The sequence below is a fragment of the Hemitrygon akajei genome, chromosome 25, assembly GCF_048418815.1.
Source record: "Hemitrygon akajei chromosome 25, sHemAka1.3, whole genome shotgun sequence".
NCBI lineage: Eukaryota > Metazoa > Chordata > Chondrichthyes > Myliobatiformes > Dasyatidae > Hemitrygon > Hemitrygon akajei.
The window spans coordinates 22,851,589-22,873,235 of NC_133148.1; the positions used below are offsets into that span (position 1 = coordinate 22,851,589).

General features: G+C 61.7%; 1 protein-coding gene across 1 annotated transcript in view; it reads right to left on the reverse strand.

The window, feature by feature from the left end:
• The window catches only part of LOC140716441 (large neutral amino acids transporter small subunit 2-like), a 60,845-nt gene that overhangs the window by 12,039 nt on the left and 27,159 nt on the right, over positions 1–21,647 (reverse strand). The window contains exons 5-6 of the mRNA XM_073029177.1: positions 11,345–11,498; positions 10,521–10,644 (exon numbers count right to left, since the gene is read on the reverse strand). Coding sequence (XP_072885278.1) covers positions 10,521–10,644; positions 11,345–11,498 — 278 coding nt within the window. The remainder of the gene's footprint in view (positions 1–10,520; positions 10,645–11,344; positions 11,499–21,647) is intronic.

A 21,647-nucleotide genomic window follows, 5' to 3' on the forward strand; every position in this document is an offset into this window, starting at 1 on the left:
CCGTCCCGTCACACACTCCCAGGGACAGGGTCAGACACAGGGTGAGGCTCCCTCCGCACCGTCCCGTCACACACTCCCAGGGACAGGGTCAGACACAGGGTGAGGCTCCCTCCACACCGTCCCGTCACACACTCCCGGGGACAGGGTCAGACACAGGGTGAGGCTCCCTCCACACCGTCCCGTCACACACTCCCAGGGAGGGTCAGACACAGGGTGAGACTCCCTCCACACCGTCCCGTCACTCACTCCCAGGGACAGGGTCAGACACAGGGTGAGGCTCCCTCCACACCGTCCCGTCACACACTCCCAGAGACAGGGTCAGACACAGGGTGAGGCTCCCTCCACACCGTCCCGTCACACACTCCCAGGGACAGGGTCAGACACAGGGTGAGGCTCCCTCCGCACCGTCCCGTCACACACTCCCGGGGACAGGGTCAGACACAGGGTGAGGCTCCCTCCACACCGTCCCGTCACACACTCCCGGGGACAGGGTCAGACACAGGGTGAGGCTCCCTCCACACCGTCCCGTCACACACTCCCGGGGACAGGGTCAGACACAGGGTGAGGCTCCCTCCACACCGTCCCGTCACACACTCCCAGGGACAGGGTCAGACACAGGGTGAGGCTCCCTCCACACCGTCCCATCACACACTCCCTCCACACCGTCCCGTCACACACTCCCAGGGACAGGGTCAGACACAGGGTGAGGCTCCCTCCACACCGTCCCGTCACACACTCCCGGGGACAGGGTCAGACACAGGGTGAGGCTCCCTCCACACCGTCCCGTCACACACTCCCGGGGACAGGGTCAGACACAGGGTGAGGCTCCCTCCACACCGTCCCGTCACACTCTCCCGGGGACAGGGTCAGACACAGGGTGAGGCTCCCTCCACACCGTCCCGTCACACACTCCCGGGGACAGGGTCAGACACAGGGTGAGGCTCCCTCCGCACCGTCCCGTCACACACTCCCAGGGACAGGGTCAGACACAGGGTGAGTCTCCCTCCGCACCGTCCCGTCACACACTCCCAGGGACAGGGTCAGACACAGGGTGAGTCTCCCTCCGCACCGTCCCGTCACACACTCCCAGGGACAGGGTCAGACACAGGGTGAGGCTCCCTCCGCACCGTCCCGTCACACACTCCCAGGGACAGGGTCAGACACAGGGTGAGGCTCCCTCCACACCGTCCCGTCACACACTCCCGGGGACAGGGTCAGACACAGGGTGAGGCTCCCTCCACACCGTCCCGTCACACACTCCCGGGGACAGGGTCAGACACAGGGTGAGGCTCCCTCCACACCGTCCCGTCACACACTCCCAGGGACAGGGTCAGACACAGGGTGAGGCTCCCTCCACACCGTCCCATCACACACTCCCTCCACACCGTCCCGTCACACACTCCCAGGGATAGGGTCAGACACAGGGTGAGGCTCCCTCCACACCGTCCCGTCACACACTCCCGGGGACAGGGTCAGACACAGGGTGAGGCTCCCTCCACACCGTCCCGTCACACACTCCCGGGGACAGGGTCAGACACAGGGTGAGGCTCCGTCCACACCGTCCCGTCACACACTCCCGGGGACAGGGTCAGACACAGGGTGAGGCTCCCTCCACACCGTCCCGTCACACTCTCCCGGGGACAGGGTCAGACACAGGGTGAGGCTCCCTCCACACCGTCCCGTCACACACTCCCGGGGACAGGGTCAGACACAGGGTGAGGCTCCCTCCACACCGTCCCGTCACACACTCCCGGGGACAGGGTCAGACACAGGGTGAGGCTCCCTCCACCCCGTCCCGTCACACACTCCCGGGGACAGGGTCAGACACAGGGTGAGGCTCCCTCCACACCGTCCCGTCACACACTCCGGGGACAGGGTCAGACACAGGGTGAGGCTCCCTCCACACCGTCCCGTCACACACTCCCAGGGACAGGGTCAGACACAGGGTGAGGCTCCCTCCACACCGTCCCATCACACACTCCCTCCACACCGTCCCGTCACACACTCCCAGGGACAGGGTCAGACACAGGGTGAGGCTCCCTCCACACCGTCCCGTCACACACTCCCGGGGACAGGGTCAGACACAGGGTGAGGCTCCCTCCACACCGTCCCGTCACACACTCCCGGGGACAGGGTCAGACACAGGGTGAGGCTCCCTCCACACCGTCCCGTCACACACTCCCGGGGACAGGGTCAGACACAGGGTGAGGCTCCCTCCACACCGTCCCGTCACACACTCCCGGGGACAGGGTCAGACACAGGGTGAGGCTCCCTCCACACCGTCCCGTCACACACTCCCGGGGACAGGGTCAGACACAGGGTGAGGCTCCCTCCACACCGTCCCGTCACACACTCCCGGGGACAGGGTCAGACACAGGGTGAGGCTCCCTCCACACCGTCCCGTCACACACTCCCGGGGACAGGGTCAGACACAGGGTGAGGCTCCCTCCACACCGTCCCGTCACACACTCCCGGGGACAGGGTCAGACACAGGGTGAGGCTCCCTCCACACCGTCCCGTCACACACTCCCGGGGACAGGGTCTGACACAGGGTGAGGCTCCCTCCACACCGTCCCGTCACACTCTCCCGGGGACAGGGTCAGACACAGGGTGAGGCTCCCTCCACACCGTCCCGTCACACACTCCCAGGGACAGGGTCAGACACAGGGTGAGGCTCCCTCCACACCGTCCCGTCACACACTCCCGGGGACAGGGTCAGACACAGGGTGAGGCTCCCTCCACACCGTCCCGTCACACACTCCCAGGGACAGGGTCAGACACAGGGTGAGGCTCCCTCCACACCGTCCCGTCACACACTCCCAGGGACAGGGTCAGACACAGGGTGAGGCTCCCTCCACACCGTCCCGTCACACACTCCCAGGGACAGGGTCAGACACAGGGTGAGGCTCCCTCCACACCGTCCCGTCACACACTCCCAGGGATAGGGTCAGACACAGGGTGAGGCTCCCTCCACACCGTCCCATCACACACTCCCTCCACACCGTCCCGTCACACACTCCCAGGGACAGGGTCAGACACAGGGTGAGGCTCCCTCCACACCGTCCCGTCACACACTCCCAGGGACAGGGTCAGACACAGGGTGAGGCTCCCTCCACACCGTCCCGTCACACACTCCCAGGGACAGGGTCAGACACAGGGTGAAGCTCCCTCCACACCGTCCCATCACACACTCCCGGGGACAGGGTCAGACACAGGGTGAGGCTCCCTCCACACCGTCCCATCACACACTCCCTCCACACCGTCCCGTCACACACTCCCAGGGACAGGGTCAGACACAGGGTGAGGCTCCCTCCACACCGTCCCGTCACACACTCCCGGGGACAGGGTCAGACACAGGGTGAGGCTCCCTCCACACCGTCCCGTCACACACTCCCGGGGACAGGGTCAGACACAGGGTGAGGCTCCCTCCACACCGTCCCGTCACACACTCCCAGGGACAGGGTCAGACACAGGGTGAGGCTCCCTCCACACCGTCCCGTCACACACTCCCAGGGACAGGGTCAGACACAGGGTGAGGCTCCCTCCACACCGTCCCGTCACACACTCCCGGGGACAGGGTCAGACACAGGGTGAGGCTCCCTCCACACCGTCCCGTCACACACTCCCGGGGACAGGGTCAGACACAGGGTGAGGCTCCCTCCACACCGTCCCGTCACACACTCCCGGGGACAGGGTCAGACACAGGGTGAGGCTCCCTCCACACCGTCCCGTCACACACTCCCGGGGACAGGGTCAGACACAGGGTGAGGCTCCCTCCACACCGTCCCGTCACACACTCCCGGGGACAGGGTCAGACACAGGGTGAAGCTCCCTCCACACCGTCCCGTCACACACTCCCGGGGACAGGGTCAGACACAGGGTGAAGCTCCCTCCACACCGTCCCGTCACACACTCCCAGGGACAGGGTCAGACACAGGGTGAGGCTCCCTCCACACCGTCCCGTCACACACTCCCAGGGACAGGGTCAGACACAGGGTGAGGCTCCCTCCACACCGTCCCGTCACACTCTCCCGGGGACAGGGTCAGACACAGGGTGAGGCTCCCTCCACACCGTCCCGTCACACTCTCCCGGGGACAGGGTCAGACACAGGGTGAGGCTCCCTCCACACCGTCCCGTCACACACTCCCAGGGACAGGGTCAGACACAGGGTGAGGCTCCCTCCACACCGTCCCATCACACACTCCCTCCACACCGTCCCGTCACACACTCCCAGGGCCAGGGTCAGACACAGGGTGAGGCTCCCTCCACACCGTCCCGTCACACACTCCCGGGGACAGGGTCAGACACAGGGTGAGGCTCCCTCCACACCGTCCCGTCACACACTCCCGGGGACAGGGTCAGACACAGGGTGAGGCTCCCTCCACAACGTCCCGTCACACACTCCCGGGGACAGGGTCAGACACAGGGTGAGGCTCCCTCCACACCGTCCCGTCACACACTCCCGGGGACAGGGTCAGACACAGGGTGAGGCTCCCTCCACAACGTCCCGTCACACACTCCCGGGGACAGGGTCAGACACAGGGTGAGGCTCCCTCCACACCGTCCCGTCACACATTCCCGGGGACAGGGTCAGACACAGGGTGAGGCTCCCTCCACACCGTCCCGTCACACACTCCCGGGGACAGGGTCAGACACAGGGTGAGGCTCCCTCCACACCGTCCCGTCACACACTCCCGGGGACAGGGTCAGACACAGGGTGAGGCTCCCTCCACACCGTCCCGTCACACACTCCCAGGGACAGGGTCAGACACAGGGTGAGGCTCCCTCCACACCGTCCCGTCACACACTCCCAGGGACAGGGTCAGACACAGGGTGAGGCTCCCTCCACACCGTCCCGTCACACACTCCCAGGGACAGGGTCAGACACAGGGTGAGGCTCCCTCCACACCGTCCCGTCACACACTCCCAGGGACAGGGTCAGACACAGGGTGAGGCTCCCTCCACACCGTCCCGTCACACACTCCCGGGGACAGGGTCAGACACAGGGTGAGGCTCCCTCCACACCGTCCCGTCACACACTCCCGGGGACAGGGTCAGACACAGGGTGAGGCTCCCTCCACACCGTCCCGTCACACACTCCCGGGGACAGGGTCAGACACAGGGTGAGGCTCCCTCCACACCGTCCCGTCACACACTCCCGGGGACAGGGTCAGACACAGGGTGAAGCTCCCTCCACACCGTCCCGTCACACACTCCCGGGGACAGGGTCAGACACAGGGTGAAGCTCCCTCCACACCGTCCCGTCACACACTCCCGGGGACAGGGTCAGACACAGGGTGAGGCTCCCTCCACACCGTCCCGTCACACACTCCCGGGGACAGGGTCAGACACAGGGTGAGGCTCCCTCCACACCGTCCCGTGACACACTCCCGGGGACAGGGTCGGACACAGGGTGAGGCTCCCTCCACACCGTCCCGTCACACACTCCCAGGGACAGGGTCGGACACAGGGTGAGGCTCCCTCCACACCGTCCCATCACACACTCCCAGGGACAGGGTCGGACACAGGGTGAGGCTCCCTCCACACCGTCCCGTCACACACTCCCAGGGACAGGGTCGGACACAGGGTGAGGCTCCCTCCACACCGTCCCATCACACACTCCCAGGGACAGGGTCGGACACAGGGTGAGGCTCCCTCCACACCGTCCCATCACACACTCCCAGGGACAGGGTCAGACACAGGGTGAGGCTCCCTCCACACCGTCCCATCACACACTCCCAGGGACAGGGTCAGACACAGGGCGATCTTTCTCTACTACGCTGAGGTCAGGACATTCATCTGGTGCATGTGTAGCTCTGTCTAAGGTCAGGGGCCAGGGACAGCAGGGTCTGGATCCAGGGCAGAGGGGTCAGAGGACAGTGTACAGGAGGGGTCAGAGGTTATGTGCAGGCCGGTTGGAGTGGGAATCAGGGTCACTGTGAGGTTGGAGACAAAGCTGGAGTCAGTTTGGAGTTGGGGTTGGGGGTCAGGTCGAGGTCAGAGGGGTTTAGGTATATGGTTGGGTCAGGCTTGGAGATGGGGGTCAGGGTGGGACGAGGTTATAAGTACAAAAGAAGCAGGAGCAGGAGTCGGCCATTTGGCCCATCGAGTCTGCTCTGCCGTTCAAGCACAACTGACCTGGCGATAATCTCGGGCCCACCAACCTGCATTTTCCCCTCAACTCCACCGCTTTGCAAAGATCTATCTGTCCCCTAAATATATTTAATGAGGCAGACTCTACTGTTTCCCTGGGCAGAGAACTCCACCAATCACTAGTCTCTGGGAGCGGTTTCTCCTCATCTCCGTCCTAAATCTACTCCTCAGAATCTTGAGGCTATATCCCCTAGCTCTTGTCTAATTTACCAATATAAATGATGGTCCTCCCTGCATCATATCCATCCCTTTCATAATTGTATATGTCTCTATAAGGATACCTTTTCATTTTTCTGAATTCCAGCCAGTAAACTCAATCCTTCCTCACAGGCTAACACCCTCAACCAGGTGAACCCTCTCTGCATCGCCTCCAAAGCCAGTCGGTCCATCTTTCCTCAAGTAAGGAGACCTGAACTGCACGCAGTACTGGCCTCACCAGTTGCAGTACTCTGAAATTCAATCTCTCTAGCAATGAAAGCCAATATTCTGTTTGCACCTGAAAACCAATCTACATGGTTCATGCACAAACACTCCCAAGTCCCTCTGCACAGCAGCATGCTGCAATCTTTCACCATTTAAATAACAATCGAATCCATGTTCCCTTCCAAAGTGGATGACCTTGCATTTACCAACATTGCACTCCATCTGCCAGACCCTCGCCCACTCATTTAACCGATCTACATCTCTCTGCAGACTCTCCACACCCTCTGCACAATTTGCTTTTCCACTCAATTTAGTGTCATCAGCAACTTCGATACGCTACACTCGGTCCCCTCTTCCAGATCGTTAATGTATATCATGAACAGTTGAAAACCCAGCACTGACCCCTGTGGCACCAGCACTGACCGCTCACCACTGATTGCCAACCAGAGAAGCATCCATTTATCCCATCTCTCTGCCTTCTACTGGTTAACCAGCCCTCTATCCATTCTAATACGTTACTCCCTGAACCATGCACCCTGATGGTATGGTTAAGTCTTTCATGTGGCACCTTATCGAATGCCTTCTGGAAATCCAAGTATACACCATTCACCTGCTCCCCTCAATCCATTACATCCTCAAAGAACTCCAGTAGGTTTGTCAAACAGGACCTGCTTTTCTGAATCCATGCTGTGTCTGTCTGATGGAACCACTTCTATCAGGATGTCTCACTAGTTCTAGCTTAGCGACTTAGCATCAAGCATTTTCCCAACTACAGTCTTTAATGAAAACGATCTTCGTGGGCTCCAGCCAGGCACAGTTATCGACGACAAACTCTGCCATCTACATCAGGGATGAGTTTGTCACCGAGAAGTCGGTTGTAGTCGATACCTGTACCCGAGTTTATTCGTCATGTATGCCGAGAAAGCACTGGATCCTTTCTGAAGTCATTAAACTAACTGGCCTATACATCCCTTTTGCCTACATCCTTCTGTAAACAGCAGAACCCTAACCCTAACCCTATACATCCCTTTTGCCTACATCCTTCTGTAAACAGCAGAACCCTAACCCTAACCCTATACATCCCTTTTGCCTACATCCTTCTGTAAACAGCAGTGTGACATTGGTTGTCAGAACCTGTCCAGAGTCCAGAGAATATTGGTAAATGATCATAAACATCTCCACCATTTCAGTCTCCTGGGGGGTATTTTATCAAGACCAGGGCACTTGGCCACCTTTAATAAGCCTCTCACTACGTCCTTAGTGACAAAGATTGCACTGAGGGAGACCCGAATCTCCAGCTGCACCCATAACACGCTCTTTGGCAGGCTCGACACACCCTCCACTGAGAAGTCCCACACAAAGTAGCCGCGCCATTCTCACCTTCCTGTGTTCACTTTAACCACCCCTTTACGTCACTACCTGCTTTACACAGGAAATTCTACAGATCCAGAGTCACGCACACGAAACGCCGGAGGAACTCAGCAGGTCAGGCAGCGTCGATGGAAACGAACAAAGGTTCTGGACGAGACCCTTCTTCAGAAAGGGGCAAGTCGCCAGAATAGAGAGGTGGGGGGAGGGAGCTGAAGAGGGTAGCTTGAAGGTGATAGGTGAAGCCAGGTGGGTAGGAAAGGGTTGGAGAGGAAGGGATCACATAGGAGAAGAAGGGATCACATAGGAGAGGAGAGTGGACCGTGGGAGAAAGGGGAGGAGGAGGGGCACCAGTGTGAGGTGATAGGCAGGTGAGGCCAGAGTGGGGAATGGAAGAGGGGAGGGGGAGGATGAGGGAATTTATTTTACCGTGTTTGAGAAATTGATGTTCACTCCATCAGGTTGGAGGCCACCCATTCGGAGTAGGAGGTGTTCCCCTCCACCCTGAGGGTGGCCTCATCGTGGCAAAAGGAGGCCATGGATCGGCCGTTTCTTTCTATATTTTGTGCTAGCTGAATTTCATAACCTATCTTGCCTTTCCTTATTCGAGCAACACACACAAAATGCTGGTGGAACACAGCACCTATAGGGAGAAGAACAGTCGATGTTTCGGGCCGAGACCCCTCGTCAGGACACTGCATCCCACCAGCATTTTGCGTGTGTTGCTTGAATTTCCAGCGTCTGCAGATTTCCTCGTGTTTGCCTTTCCTTATCGCTTGCTTAGCGGATCGTTGCTGCTTCTTCAAGTTTTTCCGGCCTTCCTGCTTGCCGACGTTGTACTCATCAGCTTTTATTGACTGATTGAGAATAGGCCCTTTTCTGCTCTCCGCCCACCCGATTTAATCCCAGCCTGACACGGGACAGTTTACAATGACTAACCGGAGGAAACCCACGTGGTCACGGGGAGAACTCCTCACAGGCAGCAGCGGGAATTGAACCCGCGTCGCTGATTGTGCCGACCAGTGTCTGATGCCTTCCTTTATTTTCTCAGCTCTCCCCCACCCTTACTGCTTGCTTTTAACTGGAATATGCTTTCTTTGAGCAGCGTGAAAAGCCTTGGGATACCTTCCACTGTTGCTCACCCGTGCCCCCGTATAGTCAGTTCCCGACCTACTGACCCCTCGTCCCATTGTAGGCTCAGCCAGGGCTCCTGTTTTCCATCAAACTGCATTTGGGTGAGAAATTCAATCATCCACAAAGATCCCTGATTACTAGACCGTTAATTCCATCTGTCTCATTCAATAGGACCAGTTCGGGGAAACGTTTTCCCTCGCAGGTTCACTGACATGCTGTTCTAGAAAGGTATCGCACGTGTGTTCTATCAGGTCCTCCTTAACGCTGCCTCCACCTACTCGACGTGTGGGTTACAGTCCCCCTCACACGCATCAAATCGGTGCCCTGTGGACAATTGCCCCAGTGATTTTACTCCCTTTGCTCCTCCGAATCTCTATCGAGACAGACTCAGTATTCTGCTCCTCAGATCTTTCACCGTCTCTCACTAGCCATTCCCAATCATCTACCTTCCTGCAAAGGTGATTAAACCCTACTCTTTGGGTCAGAGCGAGGTTGGAATAGGGTCAGGGTCAAGGTCATAGAAACATAGAAAATAGTTCGAGCCTGCACCACCATTCAGTATGATCATGGCTGATCATCCAACTCAGAACCCTGGACCTGCTTTCTCTCCATACCCCCCAATCCCTTTAGCCACAAGGGCCATATCTAACTTCCTCTTAAATATAGCCAATGAACCGGCCTCGACTGTTTCCTGTGGCAGACAATTCCACAGATTCACCACTCTCTGTGTGAAGAAGTTTTTCCCTATCTCGGTCCTAAAAGGCTTCCCCTTTATCCTTAAACTGTGACCCCTCGTTCTGGACTTCCCCAACATCGGAAACAATCTTCCTGCATCTAGCCTGTCCAATCCCTTTAGAATTTTATACGTTTCAATAAGATCCCCCCCTCAATCTTCTAAATTCCGGTGAGTATAAGCCTAGTTGATCCAGTCTTTCTTCATATGAAAGTCCTGCCATCCCAGGAATCAATCTGGTGAACCTTCTCTGTACTCCCTCTATGGCAAGAATGTCTTTCCTCAGATTAGGGGACCAAAACTGCACACAATATTCTAGGTGTGGTCTCACCAAGGCCTTGTACAACTGCAGTAGAACCTCCCTGCTCCTGTACTCAAATCCTTTTGCTATGAATGCCAACATACCATTCGCCTTTTTCACTGCCTGCTGTACCTGCATGCCCACCTTCAATGACTGGTGTACAATGACACCCAGGTCTCGTTGGAATTACTGGGTCAAGCTCAGAGTAGGGTTCAGGGTCAAGGTCAGGATGAGTTACTGTAGGTAAAGGTCAAAGTTGGGTTTAGGAGAGTGTTGGGGCTCAGGGTCAGAGTTGGGGATGGATTCAGGATGTAGGGTTCTGGTTGGGGGTCAGGGAGCTAATGGGGCCATGGTCAGAGGTCAAAGTGCTCAGGGCGGGGTCCGAGTGAGGGCGGAGGTCAGCTCACCACAGCCACCGCGTTGCTGGCCAGCAGTTCCGTTGGCGACATGGCTGTCACATAGGCGATGTTGGCAAACACATAGACGAAGGTCACCAGTGGGATGGAGATAAAGATCGCTCGCGGCAGGTTCCTGCAGGGGAGGGAGAGGGTGACACATCACTTCAGGAAGGGGCAACCGGGGCGAGCAGAGGGAGGGGAGGTGAGGGGGCACAGGGAGTGAGGGCGGAAGGGAGAGAGGGGAGAGAAGGGGGCAGGAAGAGGAGGGGAGGGGCTGAAGTTATGGGGAAGGGGAGACACAGAGGAGAGGGAGGGGAAAGATAGTGGAGGGAAGGGGAGAGAGGGGAGGGAGAAGGAGAAGAAGGGAGGGTGAGAGGAAAGACAGAGGAGGGGAAAGCAACAGGAGAGAGGGGGACTCAGGAAAGGGAGAAGGGAGGGGAGAGATGGGGAGGAGGGAAAAGGGAGAGGGGAGTGGGGGAGGAAAAAACAAATTATTGGAGACAGATGAGAGACAGGTGGAGCAGAGAGGGCAGGAGAAAAGCGGGGAGGAGGGAGAGAGGGAGTGGAGGAGGCAGGGTGAGAGTGGGAAAAGAGAGGAGGGGAGAGAGTACATTAGAGGGGAAGGGAAATGAGAGGAACAATAAAAGATTTTAAACAGTTAGACGGATTGATGAGGGAACAACAGAAATATAAAGAAAATAGAAACAAGCAGAGAGAGATGGAGAGAGAGAGAGGAGGAGGGAGAGAGTGACACACACACAGACACGCTCACACACGCACATCTCCTGGTACAGAGCACAAAGCAGACAGTGTAGCACACCCCCTCTGCTTACTTGTACGGGTCGAGCAGCTCCTCAGTCACATAGTTAAGGAAGTTCCACCCTCCGTACGCGAATGAGCCCTGCAGAAACGCCAGGGCCACCAAACCGATGTCGGGCTTCTGCCACATCTGGAAGGCATTCTTGGGCTCCAGCCAGTAATAGTGACCTGTAACCACGCACAGGGCATCAGAGGAGGGAGGAAAGGTCAAAGGACACGAGGGTTGGAGATTACACTGAGCCAGGTTCCGTCTCCGTCTGACTGGGCGACAGCAGCTGCCCCAGTCTACCTCCGACAGATACGTGCAGGAGAGACAGTGGGACGTGAAAACTCTGCGTTAAGAGGGGTGGTGAGGGAGAGTGTCCATGGGGTGAGGTAGGGGAGTCACTGAGTGTTGGGAGAGTCAGTGATGGGAGGGGGAGTGTCCCTGGGGTGTGGGAGGGGAGTCACTGCGTACGGGGAGAGAGTGTCCATGGGGGAGGGGAGTCACTGAGTGTGGGGAGAGTCAGTGACGGGGGGAGAGTGTCCATGGGGGAGGGGAGTCACTGCGTACGGGGGAGAGTCAGTGACGGGGGGAGAGTGTCCGTGGGGGAGGGGAGTCACTGAGTGTGGGGAGAGTGTCCGTGGGGGAGGGGAGTCACTGAGTGTGGGGAGAGTGTCCGTGGGGGAGGGGAGTCACTGAGTGTGGGGAGAGTCAGTGACGGGGGGAGAGTGTCCGTGGGGGAGGGGAGTCACTGAGTGTGGGGAGAGTGTCCGTGAGGGAGGGGAGTCACTGAGTGTGGGGAGAGTGTCTGTGGGGTAGGGGAGTCACTGAGTGTGGGGAGAGTCAGTGACGGGGGGAGAGTGTCTGTGGGGGAGGGGAGTCACTGAGTGTGGGGAGAGTCAGTGACGGGGGGAGAGTGTCTGTGGGGGAGGGGAGTCACTGAGTGTGGGGAGAGTGTCCGTGGGGGAGGGGAGTCACTGAGTGTGGGGAGAGTTAGTGACGGGGGGGAGAGTGTCCGTGGGGGAGGGGAGTCACTGAGTGTGGGGAGAGTCAGTGATGGGGGAGAGTGTCCGTGGGGGAGGGGAGTCACTGAGTGTGGGGAGAGTCAGTGACGGGGGGAGAGTGTCTGTGGGGGAGGGGAGTCACTGAGTGTGGGGAGAGTTAGTGACGGGGGGAGAGTGTCTGTGGGGTAGGGGAGTCACTGAGTGTGGGGAGAGTCAGTGATGGGGGAGAGTGTCCGTGGGGGAGGGGAGTCACTGAGTGTGGGGAGAGTTAGTGACGGGGGGAGAGTGTCTGTGGGGTAGGGGAGTCACTGAGTGTGGGGAGAGTGTCCGTGGGGGAGGGGAGTCACTGATTGTGGGGAGAGTTAGTGACGGGGGGAGAGTGTCCGTGGGGGAGGGGAGTCACTGAGTGTGGGGAGAGTCAGTGACGGGGGGGAGAGTGTCCGTGGGGGAGGGGAGTCACTGAGTGTGGGGAGAGTCAGTGACGGGGGGAGAGTGTCAGTGGGGGAGGGGAGTCACTGAGTGTGGGGAGAGTTAGTGACGGGGGGAGAGTGTCCGTGGGGGAGGGGAGTCACTGAGTGTGGGGAGAGTGTCCGTGGGGGAGGGGAGTCACTGAGTGTGGGGAGAGTTAGTGACGGGGGGAGAGTGTCCGTGGGGGAGGGGAGTCACTGAGTGTGGGGAGAGTCAGTGACGGGGGGAGAGTGTCCGTGGGGGAGGGGAGTCACTGAGTGTGGGGAGAGTCAGTGACGGGGGGAGAGTGTCCGTGGGGGAGGGGAGTCACTGAGTGTGGGGAGAGTGTCTGTGGGGTAGGGGAGTCACTGAGTGTGGGGAGAGTCAGTGACGGGGGGAGAGTGTCCGTGGGGGAGGGGAGTCACTGAGTGTGGGGAGAGTCAGTGACGGGGGGAGAGTGTCCGTGGGGGAGGGGAGTCACTGAGTGCGGGGGGGTGTCCGTGGGGTAGGGGAGTCACTGAGTGTGGGGAGAGTCAGTGACGGGGAGAGAGTGTCCGTGGGGGAGGGGAGTCACTGAGTGCGGGGGGAGAGAGTCCGTGGGGGAGGGGAGTCACTGAGTGCGGGGGGAGTGTCCGTGGGGGAGGGGAGTCACTGAGTGTGGGGAGAGTTAGTGACGGGGGGAGAGTGTCCGTGGGGGAGGGGAGTCACTGAGTGCGGGGGGAGTGTCCGTGGGGGAGGGGAGTCACTGAGTGCGGGGGGAGTGTCCGTGGGGGAGGGGAGTCACTGAGTGTGGGGAGAGTTAGTGACGGGGGGAGAGTGTCCGTGGGGGAGGGGAGTCACTGAGTGCGGGGGGAGTGTCCGTGGGGGAGGGGAGTCACTGAGTGTGGGGAGAGTTAGTGACGGGGGGAGAGTGTCCGTGGGGGAGGGGAGTCACTGAGTGTGGGGAGAGTTAGTGACGGGGGGAGAGTGTCCGTGGGGGAGGGGAGTCACTGAGTGCGGGGGAGAGTGTCCGTGGGGGAGGGGAGTCACTGAGTGTGGGGAGAGTCAGTGACGGGGGGAGAGTGTCCGTGGGGGAGGGGAGTCACTGAGTGTGGGGAGAGTGTCTGTGGGGGAGGGGAGTCACTGAGTGTGGGGAGATTGTCCGTGGGGGAGGGGAGTCACTGAGTGTGGGGAGAGTCAGTGACGGGGGGAGAGTGTCCGTGGGGGAGGGGAGTCACTGAGTGTGGGGAGAGTGTCTGTGGGGTAGGGGAGTCACTGAGTGTGGGGAGAGTGTCCGTGGGGGAGGGGAGTCACTGAGTGTGGGGAGAGTCAGTGACGGGGGGAGAGTGTCTGTGGGGGAGGGGAGTCACTGAGTGTGGGGAGAGTCAGTGACGGGGGGAGAGTGTCCGTGAGGGAGGGGAGTCACTGAGTGTGGGGAGAGTGTCTGTGGGGTAGGGGAGTCACTGAGATGGGGAGAGAGTGTCTGTGGGGGAGGGGAGTCACTGAGTGTGGGGAGAGTCAGTGACGGGGGGAGAGTGTCCGTGGGGGAGGGGAGTCACTGAGTGTGGGGAGAGTGTCCGTGAGGGAGGGGAGTCACTGAGTGTGGGGAGAGTGTCTGTGGGGTAGGGGAGTCACTGAGTGTGGGGAGAGTCAGTGACGGGGGGAGAGTGTCTGTGGGGGAGGGGAGTCACTGAGTGTGGGGAGAGTGTCCGTGGGGGAGGGGAGTCACTGAGTGTGGGGAGAGTCAGTGACGGGGGGAGAGTGTCCGTGGGGGAGGGGAGTCACTGCGTACGGGGAGAGTGTCCGTGGGGGAGGGGAGTCACTGAGTGTGGGGAGAGTGTCCGTGGGGGAGGGGAGTCACTGAGTGTGGGGAGAGTCAGTGACGGGGGGAGAGTGTCCGTGGGGGAGGGGAGTCACTGAGTGTGGGGAGAGTGTCCGTGGGGGAGGGGAGTCACTGAGTGTGGGGAGAGTGTCTGTGGGGGAGGGGAGTCACTGAGTGTGGGGAGAGTCAGTGACGGGGGGAGAGTGTCCGTGGGGGGAGGGGAGTCACTGAGTGTGGGGAGAGTCAGTGACGGGGGGAGAGTGTCTGTGGGGTAGGGGAGTCACTGAGTGTGGGGAGAGTCAGTGACGGGGGGAGAGTGTCCGTGGGGTAGGGGAGTCACTGAGTGTGGGGAGAGTCAGTGACGGGGGGAGAGTGTCCGTGGGGGAGGGGAGTCACTGAGTGTGGGGAGAGTGTCCGTGGGGGAGGGGAGTCACTGAGTGTGGGGAGAGTCAGTGACGGGGGGGAGAGTGTCCGTGGGGGAGGGGAGTCACTGAGTGTGGGGAGAGTGTCTGTGGGGGAGGGGAGTCACTGAGTGTGGGGAGAGTCAGTGACGGGGGGAGAGTGTCCGTGGGGGAGGGGAGTCACTGAGTGTGGGGAGAGTCAGTGACGGGGGGAGAGTGTCTGTGGGGGAGGGGAGTCACTGAGTGTGGGGAGAGTGTCCGTGGGGTAGGGGAGTCACTGAGTGTGGGGAGAGTGTCCGTGAGGGAGGGGAGTCACTGAGTGTGGGGAGAGTGTCTGTGGGGGAGGGGAGTCACTGAGTGTGGGGAGAGTCAGTGACGGGGGGAGAGTGTCTGTGGGGGAGGGGAGTCACTGAGTGCGGGGAGAGTGTCTGTGGGGGAGGGGAGTCACTGAGTGTGGGGAGAGTGTCCGTGGGGGAGGGGTGTCACTGAGTGTGGGGAGAGTGTCTGTGGGGGAGGGGAGTCACTGAGTGTGGGGAGAGTCAGTGACGGGGGGAGAGTGTCCGTGGGGGAGGGGAGTCACTGAGTGTGGGGGAGAGTGTCCGTGAGGGAGGGGAGTCACTGAGTGTGGGGAGAGTGTCTGTGGGGGAGGGGAGTCACTGAGTGTGGGGAGAGTCAGTGACGGGGGGAGAGTGTCTGTGGGGGAGGGGAGTCACTGAGTGCGGGGAGAGTGTCTGTGGGGGAGGGGAGTCACTGAGTGTGGGGAGAGTGTCCGTGGGGGAGGGGTGTCACTGAGTGTGGGGAGAGTGTCTGTGGGGGAGGGGAGTCACTGAGTGTGGGGAGAGTCAGTGACGGGGGGAGAGTGTCCGTGGGGGAGGGGAGTCACTGAGTGTGGGGAGAGTGTCCGTGAGGGAGGGGAGTCACTGAGTGTGGGGAGAGTGTCTGTGGGGGAGGGGAGTCACTGAGTGTGGGGAGAGTCAGTGACGGGGGGGAGAGTGTCTGTGGGGGAGGGGAGTCACTGAGTGTGGGGAGAGTGTCCGTGGGGGAGGGGAGTCACTGAGTGTGGGGAGAGTGTCCGTGGGGGAGGGGAGTCACTGAGTGTGGGGAGAGTCAGTGACGGGGGGAGAGTGTCCGTGGGGGAGGGGAGTCACTGAGTGTGGGGAGAGTCAGTGACGGGGGGAGAGTGTCTGTGGGGGAGGGGAGTCACTGAGTGTGGGGAGAGTCAGTGACGGGGGGAGAGTGTCCGTGAGGGAGGGGTGTCACTGAGTGTGGGGAGAGTGTCTGTGGGGTAGGGGAGTCACTGAGTGTGGGGAGAGTCAGTGACGGGGGGGAGAGTGTCTGTGGGGGAGGGGAGTCACTGAGTGTGGGGAGAGTGTCCGTGGGGGAGGGGAGTCACTGAGTGTGGGGAGAGTTAGTGACGGGGGGAGAGTGTCCGTGGGGGAGGGGAGTCACTGAGTGTGGGGAGAGTCAGTGACGGGGGGAGAGTGTCTGTGGGGGAGGGGAGTCACTGAGTGTGGGGAGAGTCAGTGACGGGGGGAGAGTGTCCGTGAGGGAGGGGTGTCACTGAGTGTGGGGAGAGTGTCTGTGGGGTAGGGGAGTCACTGAGTGTGGGGAGAGTCAGTGACGGGGGGAGAGTGTCTGTGGGGGAGGGGAGTCACTGAGTGTGGGGAGAGTGTCCGTGGGGGAGGGGAGTCACTGAGTGTGGGGAGAGTTAGTGACGGGGGGAGAGTGTCCGTGGGGGAGGGGAGTCACTGAGTGTGGGGAGAGTCAGTGACGGGGGGAGAGTGTCCGTGGGGGAGGGGAGTCACTGAGTGCGGGGAGAGTGTCCGTGGGGGAGGGGAGTCACTGAGTGTGGGGAGAGCCAGTGACGGGGGGAGAGTGTCTGTGGGGGAGGGGAGTCACTGAGTGTGGGGAGAGTTAGTGACGGGGGGAGAGTGTCCGTGGGGTAGGGGAGTCACTGAGTGTGGGGAGAGTGTCCGTGGGGGAGGGGAGTCACTGATTGTGGGGAGAGTCAGTGACGGGGGGAGAGTGTCTGTGGGGGAGGGGAGTCACTGAGTGTGGGGAGAGTCAGTGACGGGGGGAGAGTGTCCGTGGGGGAGGGGAGTCACTGAGTGCGGGGAGAGTCAGAGGCAGGGGGAGAGTGTCCGTGGGGGAGGGGAGTCACTGAGTGTGGGGAGAGTGTCCGTGGGGGAGGGGTGTCACTGAGTGTGGGGAGAGTCAGTGACGGGGGGAGAGTGTCCGTGGGGGGAGGGGAGTCACTGAGTGTGGGGAGAGTCAGTGACGGGGGGAGAGTGTCCGTGGGGGAGGGGAGTCACTGAGTGTGGGGAGAGTGTCCGTGAGGGAGGGGAGTCACTGAGTGCGGGGAGAGTGTCCGTGGGGGAGGGGAGTCACTGAGTGTGGGGAGAGCCAGTGACGGGGGGAGAGTGTCTGTGGGGGAGGGGAGTCACTGAGTGTGGGGAGAGTTAGTGACGGGGGGAGAGTGTCCGTGGGGTAGGGGAGTCACTGAGTGTGGGGAGAGTGTCCGTGGGGGAGGGGAGTCACTGATTGTGGGGAGAGTCAGTGACGGGGGGAGAGTGTCTGTGGGGGAGGGGAGTCACTGAGTGTGGGGAGAGTCAGTGACGGGGGGAGAGTGTCCGTGGGGGAGGGGAGTCACTGAGTGCGGGGAGAGTCAGAGGCAGGGGGAGAGTGTCCGTGGGGGAGGGGAGTCACTGAGTGTGGGGAGAGTGTCCGTGGGGGAGGGGAGTCACTGAGTGTGGGGAGAGTGTCCGTGGGGGAGGGGTGTCACTGAGTGTGGGGAGAGTCAGTGACGGGGGGAGAGTGTCCGTGGGGGAGGGGAGTCACTGAGTGTGGGGAGAGTCAGTGACGGGGGGAGAGTGTCCGTGGGGGAGGGGAGTCACTGAGTGTGGGGAGAGTTAGTGACGGGGGGAGAGTGTCCGTGGGGGAGGGGAGTCACTGAGTGTGGGGAGAGTCAGTGACGGGGGGAGAGTGTCCGTGGGGGAGGGGAGTCACTGAGTGTGGGGAGAGTCAGTGACGGGGGGAGAGTGTCCGTGGGGGAGGGGAGTCACTGAGTGCGGGGGGAGTGTCCGTGGGGGAGGGGAGTCACTGAGTGCGGGGAGAGTTAGTGACGGGGGGAGAGTGTCCGTGGGGGAGGGGAGTCACTGAGTGTGGGGAGAGTCAGTGACGGGGGGAGAGTGTCCGTGGGGGAGGGGAGTCACTGAGTGCGGGGGGAGTGTCCATGGGGGAGGGGAGTCACTGAGTGCGGGGAGAGTTAGTGACGGGGGGAGAGTGTCCGTGGGGGAGGGGAGTCACTGAGTGCGGGGGGAGTGTCCGTGGGGGAGGGGAGTCACTGAGTGTGGGGAGAGTTAGTGACGGGGGGGAGAGTGTCCGTGGGGGAGGGGAGTCACTGAGTGCGGGGGGGAGTGTCCGTGGGGGAGGGGAGTCACTGAGTGTGGGGAGAGTTAGTGACGGGGGGAGAGTGTCCGTGGGGGAGGGGAGTCACTGAGTGCGGGGGGAGTGTCCGTGGGGGAGGGGAGTCACTGAGTGCGGGGGGAGTGTCCATGGGGGAGGGGAGTCACTGAGTGCGGGGAGAGTTAGTGACGGGGGGAGAGTGTCCGTGGGGGAGGGGAGTCACTGAGTGCGGGGGGAGTGTCCGTGGGGGAGGGGAGTCACTGAGTGTGGGGAGAGTTAGTGACGGGGGGAGAGTGTCCGTGGGGGAGGGGAGTCACTGAGTGCGGGGGGAGTGTCCGTGGGGGAGGGGAGTCACTGAGTGCGGGGGGAGTGTCCGTGGGGGAGGGGAGTCACTGAGTGTGGGGAGAGTTAGTGACGGGGGGAGAGTGTCCGTGGGGGGAGGGGAGTCACTGAGTGCGGGGGGGAGTGTCCGTGGGGGAGGGGAGTCACTGAGTGTGGGGAGAGTGTCCGTGGGGGAGGGGAGTCACTGAGTGCGGGGGGAGTGTCCGTGGGGGAGGGGAGTCACTGAGTGTGGGGAGAGTTAGTGACGGGGGGAGAGTGTCCGTGGGGGAGGGGAGTCACTGAGTGCGGGGGGAGTGTCCGTGGGGGAGGGGAGTCACTGAGTGTGGGGAGAGTGTCCGTGGGGGAGGGGAGTCACTGAGTGCGGGGGGAGTGTCCGTGGGGGAGGGGAGTCACTGAGTGCGGGGAGAGTTAGTGACGGGGGGAGAGTGTCCGTGGGGGAGGGGAGTCACTGAGTGCGGGGGGAGTGTCCGTGGGGGAGGGGAGTCACTGAGTGTGGGGAGAGTTAGTGACGGGGGGGAGAGTGTCCGTGGGGGAGGGGAGTCACTGAGTGCGGGGGGAGAGTGTCCGTGGGGGAGGGGAGTCACTGAGTGCGGGGGGAGTGTCCGTGGGGGAGGGGAGTCACTGAGTGCGGGGGGAGTGTCCGTGGGGGAGGGGAGTCACTGAGTGTGGGGAGAGTTAGTGACGGGGGGGAGAGTGTCCGTGGGGGAGGGGAGTCACTGAGTGCGGGGGGAGTGTCCGTGGGGGAGGGGAGTCACTGAGTGTGGGGAGAGTGTCCGTGGGGGAGGGGAGTCACTGAGTGCGGGGGGAGTGTCCGTGGGGGAGGGGAGTCACTGAGTGCGGGGAGAGTTAGTGACGGGGGGAGAGTGTCCGTGGGGGAGGGGAGTCACTGAGTGCGGGGGGAGTGTCCGTGGGGGAGGGGAGTCACTGAGTGTGGGGAGAGTTAGTGACGGGGGGAGAGTGTCCGTGGGGGAGGGGAGTCACTGAGTGCGGGGGGAGAGTGTCCGTGGGGGAGGGGAGTCACTGAGTGCGGGGGGAGTGTCCGTGGGGGAGGGGAGTCACTGAGTGCGGGGGGAGTGTCCGTGGGGGAGGGGAGTCACTGAGTGTGGGGAGAGTTAGTGACGGGGGGAGAGTGTCCGTGGGGGAGGGGAGTCACTGAGTGCGGGGGGAGTGTCCGTGGGGGAGGGGAGTCACTGAGTGTGGGGAGAGTGTCCGTGGGGGAGGGGAGTCACTGAGTGCGGGGGGAGTGTCCGTGGGGGAGGGGAGTCACTGAGTGCGGGGAGAGTTAGTGACGGGGGGAGAGTGTCCGTGGGGGAGGGGAGTCACTGAGTGCGGGGGGAGTGTCCGTGGGGGAGGGGAGTCACTGAGTGTGGGGAGAGTTAGTGACGGGGGGAGAGTGTCCGTGGGGGAGGGGAGTCACTGAGTGCGGGGGGAGTGTCCGTGGGGGAGGGGAGTCACTGAGTGTGGGGAGAGTGTCCGTGGGGGAGGGGAGTCACTGAGTGCGGGGGGAGTGTCCGTGGGGGAGGGGAGTCACTGAGTGCGGGGAGAGTTAGTGACGGGGGGAGAGTGTCCGTGGGGGAGGGGAGTCACTGAGTGCGGGGGGAGTGTCCGTGGGGGAGGGGAGTCACTGAGTGTGGGGAGAGTTAGTGACGGGGGGAGAGTGTCCGTGGGGGAGGGGAGTCACTGAGTGCGGGGGGAGAGTGTCCGTGGGGGAGGGGAGTCACTGAGTGCGGGGGGAGTGTCCGTGGGGGAGGGGAGTCACTGAGTGCGGGGGGAGTGTCCGTGGGGGAGGGGAGTCACTGAATGTGGGGAGAGTTAGTGACGGGGGGAGAGTGTCCGTGGGGGAGGGGAGTCACTGAGTGCGGGGGGAGTGTCCGTGGGGGAGGGGAGTCACTGAGTGTGGGGAGAGTTAGTGACGGGGGGAGAGTGTCCGTGGGGGAGGGGAGTCACTGAGTGTGGGGAGAGTCAGTGACGGGGGGAGAGTGTCCGTGGGGGAGGGGAGTCACTGAGTGTGGGGAGAGTCAGTGACGGGGGGAGAGTGTCCGTGGGGGAGGGGAGTCACTGAGTGTGGGGAGAGTCAGTGACAGGGGGAGAGTGTCCGTGGGGGAGGGGAGTCACTGAGTGTGGGGAGAGTTAGTGACGGGGGGAGAGTGTCCGTGGGGGAGGGGAGTCACTGAGTGTGGGGAGAGTCAGTGACGGGGGGAGAGTGTCCGTGGGGGAGGGGAGTCACTGAGTGTGGGGAGAGTGTCCGTGAGGGAGGGGAGTCACTGAGTGTGGGGAGAGTGTCTGTGGGGGAGGGGAGTCACTGAGTGTGGGGAGAGTCAGTGACGGGGGGAGAGTGTCTGTGGGGGAGGGGAGTCACTGAGTGCGGGGGGAGTGTCCGTGGGGGAGGGGAGTCACTGAGTGTGGGGAGAGTGTCCGTGGGGGAGGGGAGTCACTGAGTGTGGGGAGAGTGTCCGTGGGGGAGGGGAGTCACTGAGTGTGGGGAGAGTTAGTGACGGGGGGGAGAGTGTCCGTGGGGGAGGGGAGTCACTGAGTGTGGGGAGAGTCAGTGACGGGGTGAGAGTGTCCGTGGGGGAGGGGAGTCACTGAGTGTGGGGAGAGTCAGTGACGGGGGGAGAGTGTCCGTGGGGGAGGGGAGTCACTGAGTGTGGGGAGAGTCAGTGACGGGGGGAGAGTGTCCGTGGGGGAGGGGAGTCACTGAGTGTGGGGAGAGTCAGTGACGGGGGGAGAGTGTCTGTGGGGTAGGGGAGTCACTGAGTGTGGGGAGAGTCAGTGATGGGGGAGAGTGTCCGTGGGGGAGGGGAGTCACTGAGTGTGGGGAGAGTCAGTGACGGGGGGAGAGTGTCTGTGGGGGAGGGGAGTCACTGATTGTGGGGAGAGTTAGTGACGGGGGGAGAGTGTCCGTGGGGGAGGGGAGTCACTGAGTGTGGGGAG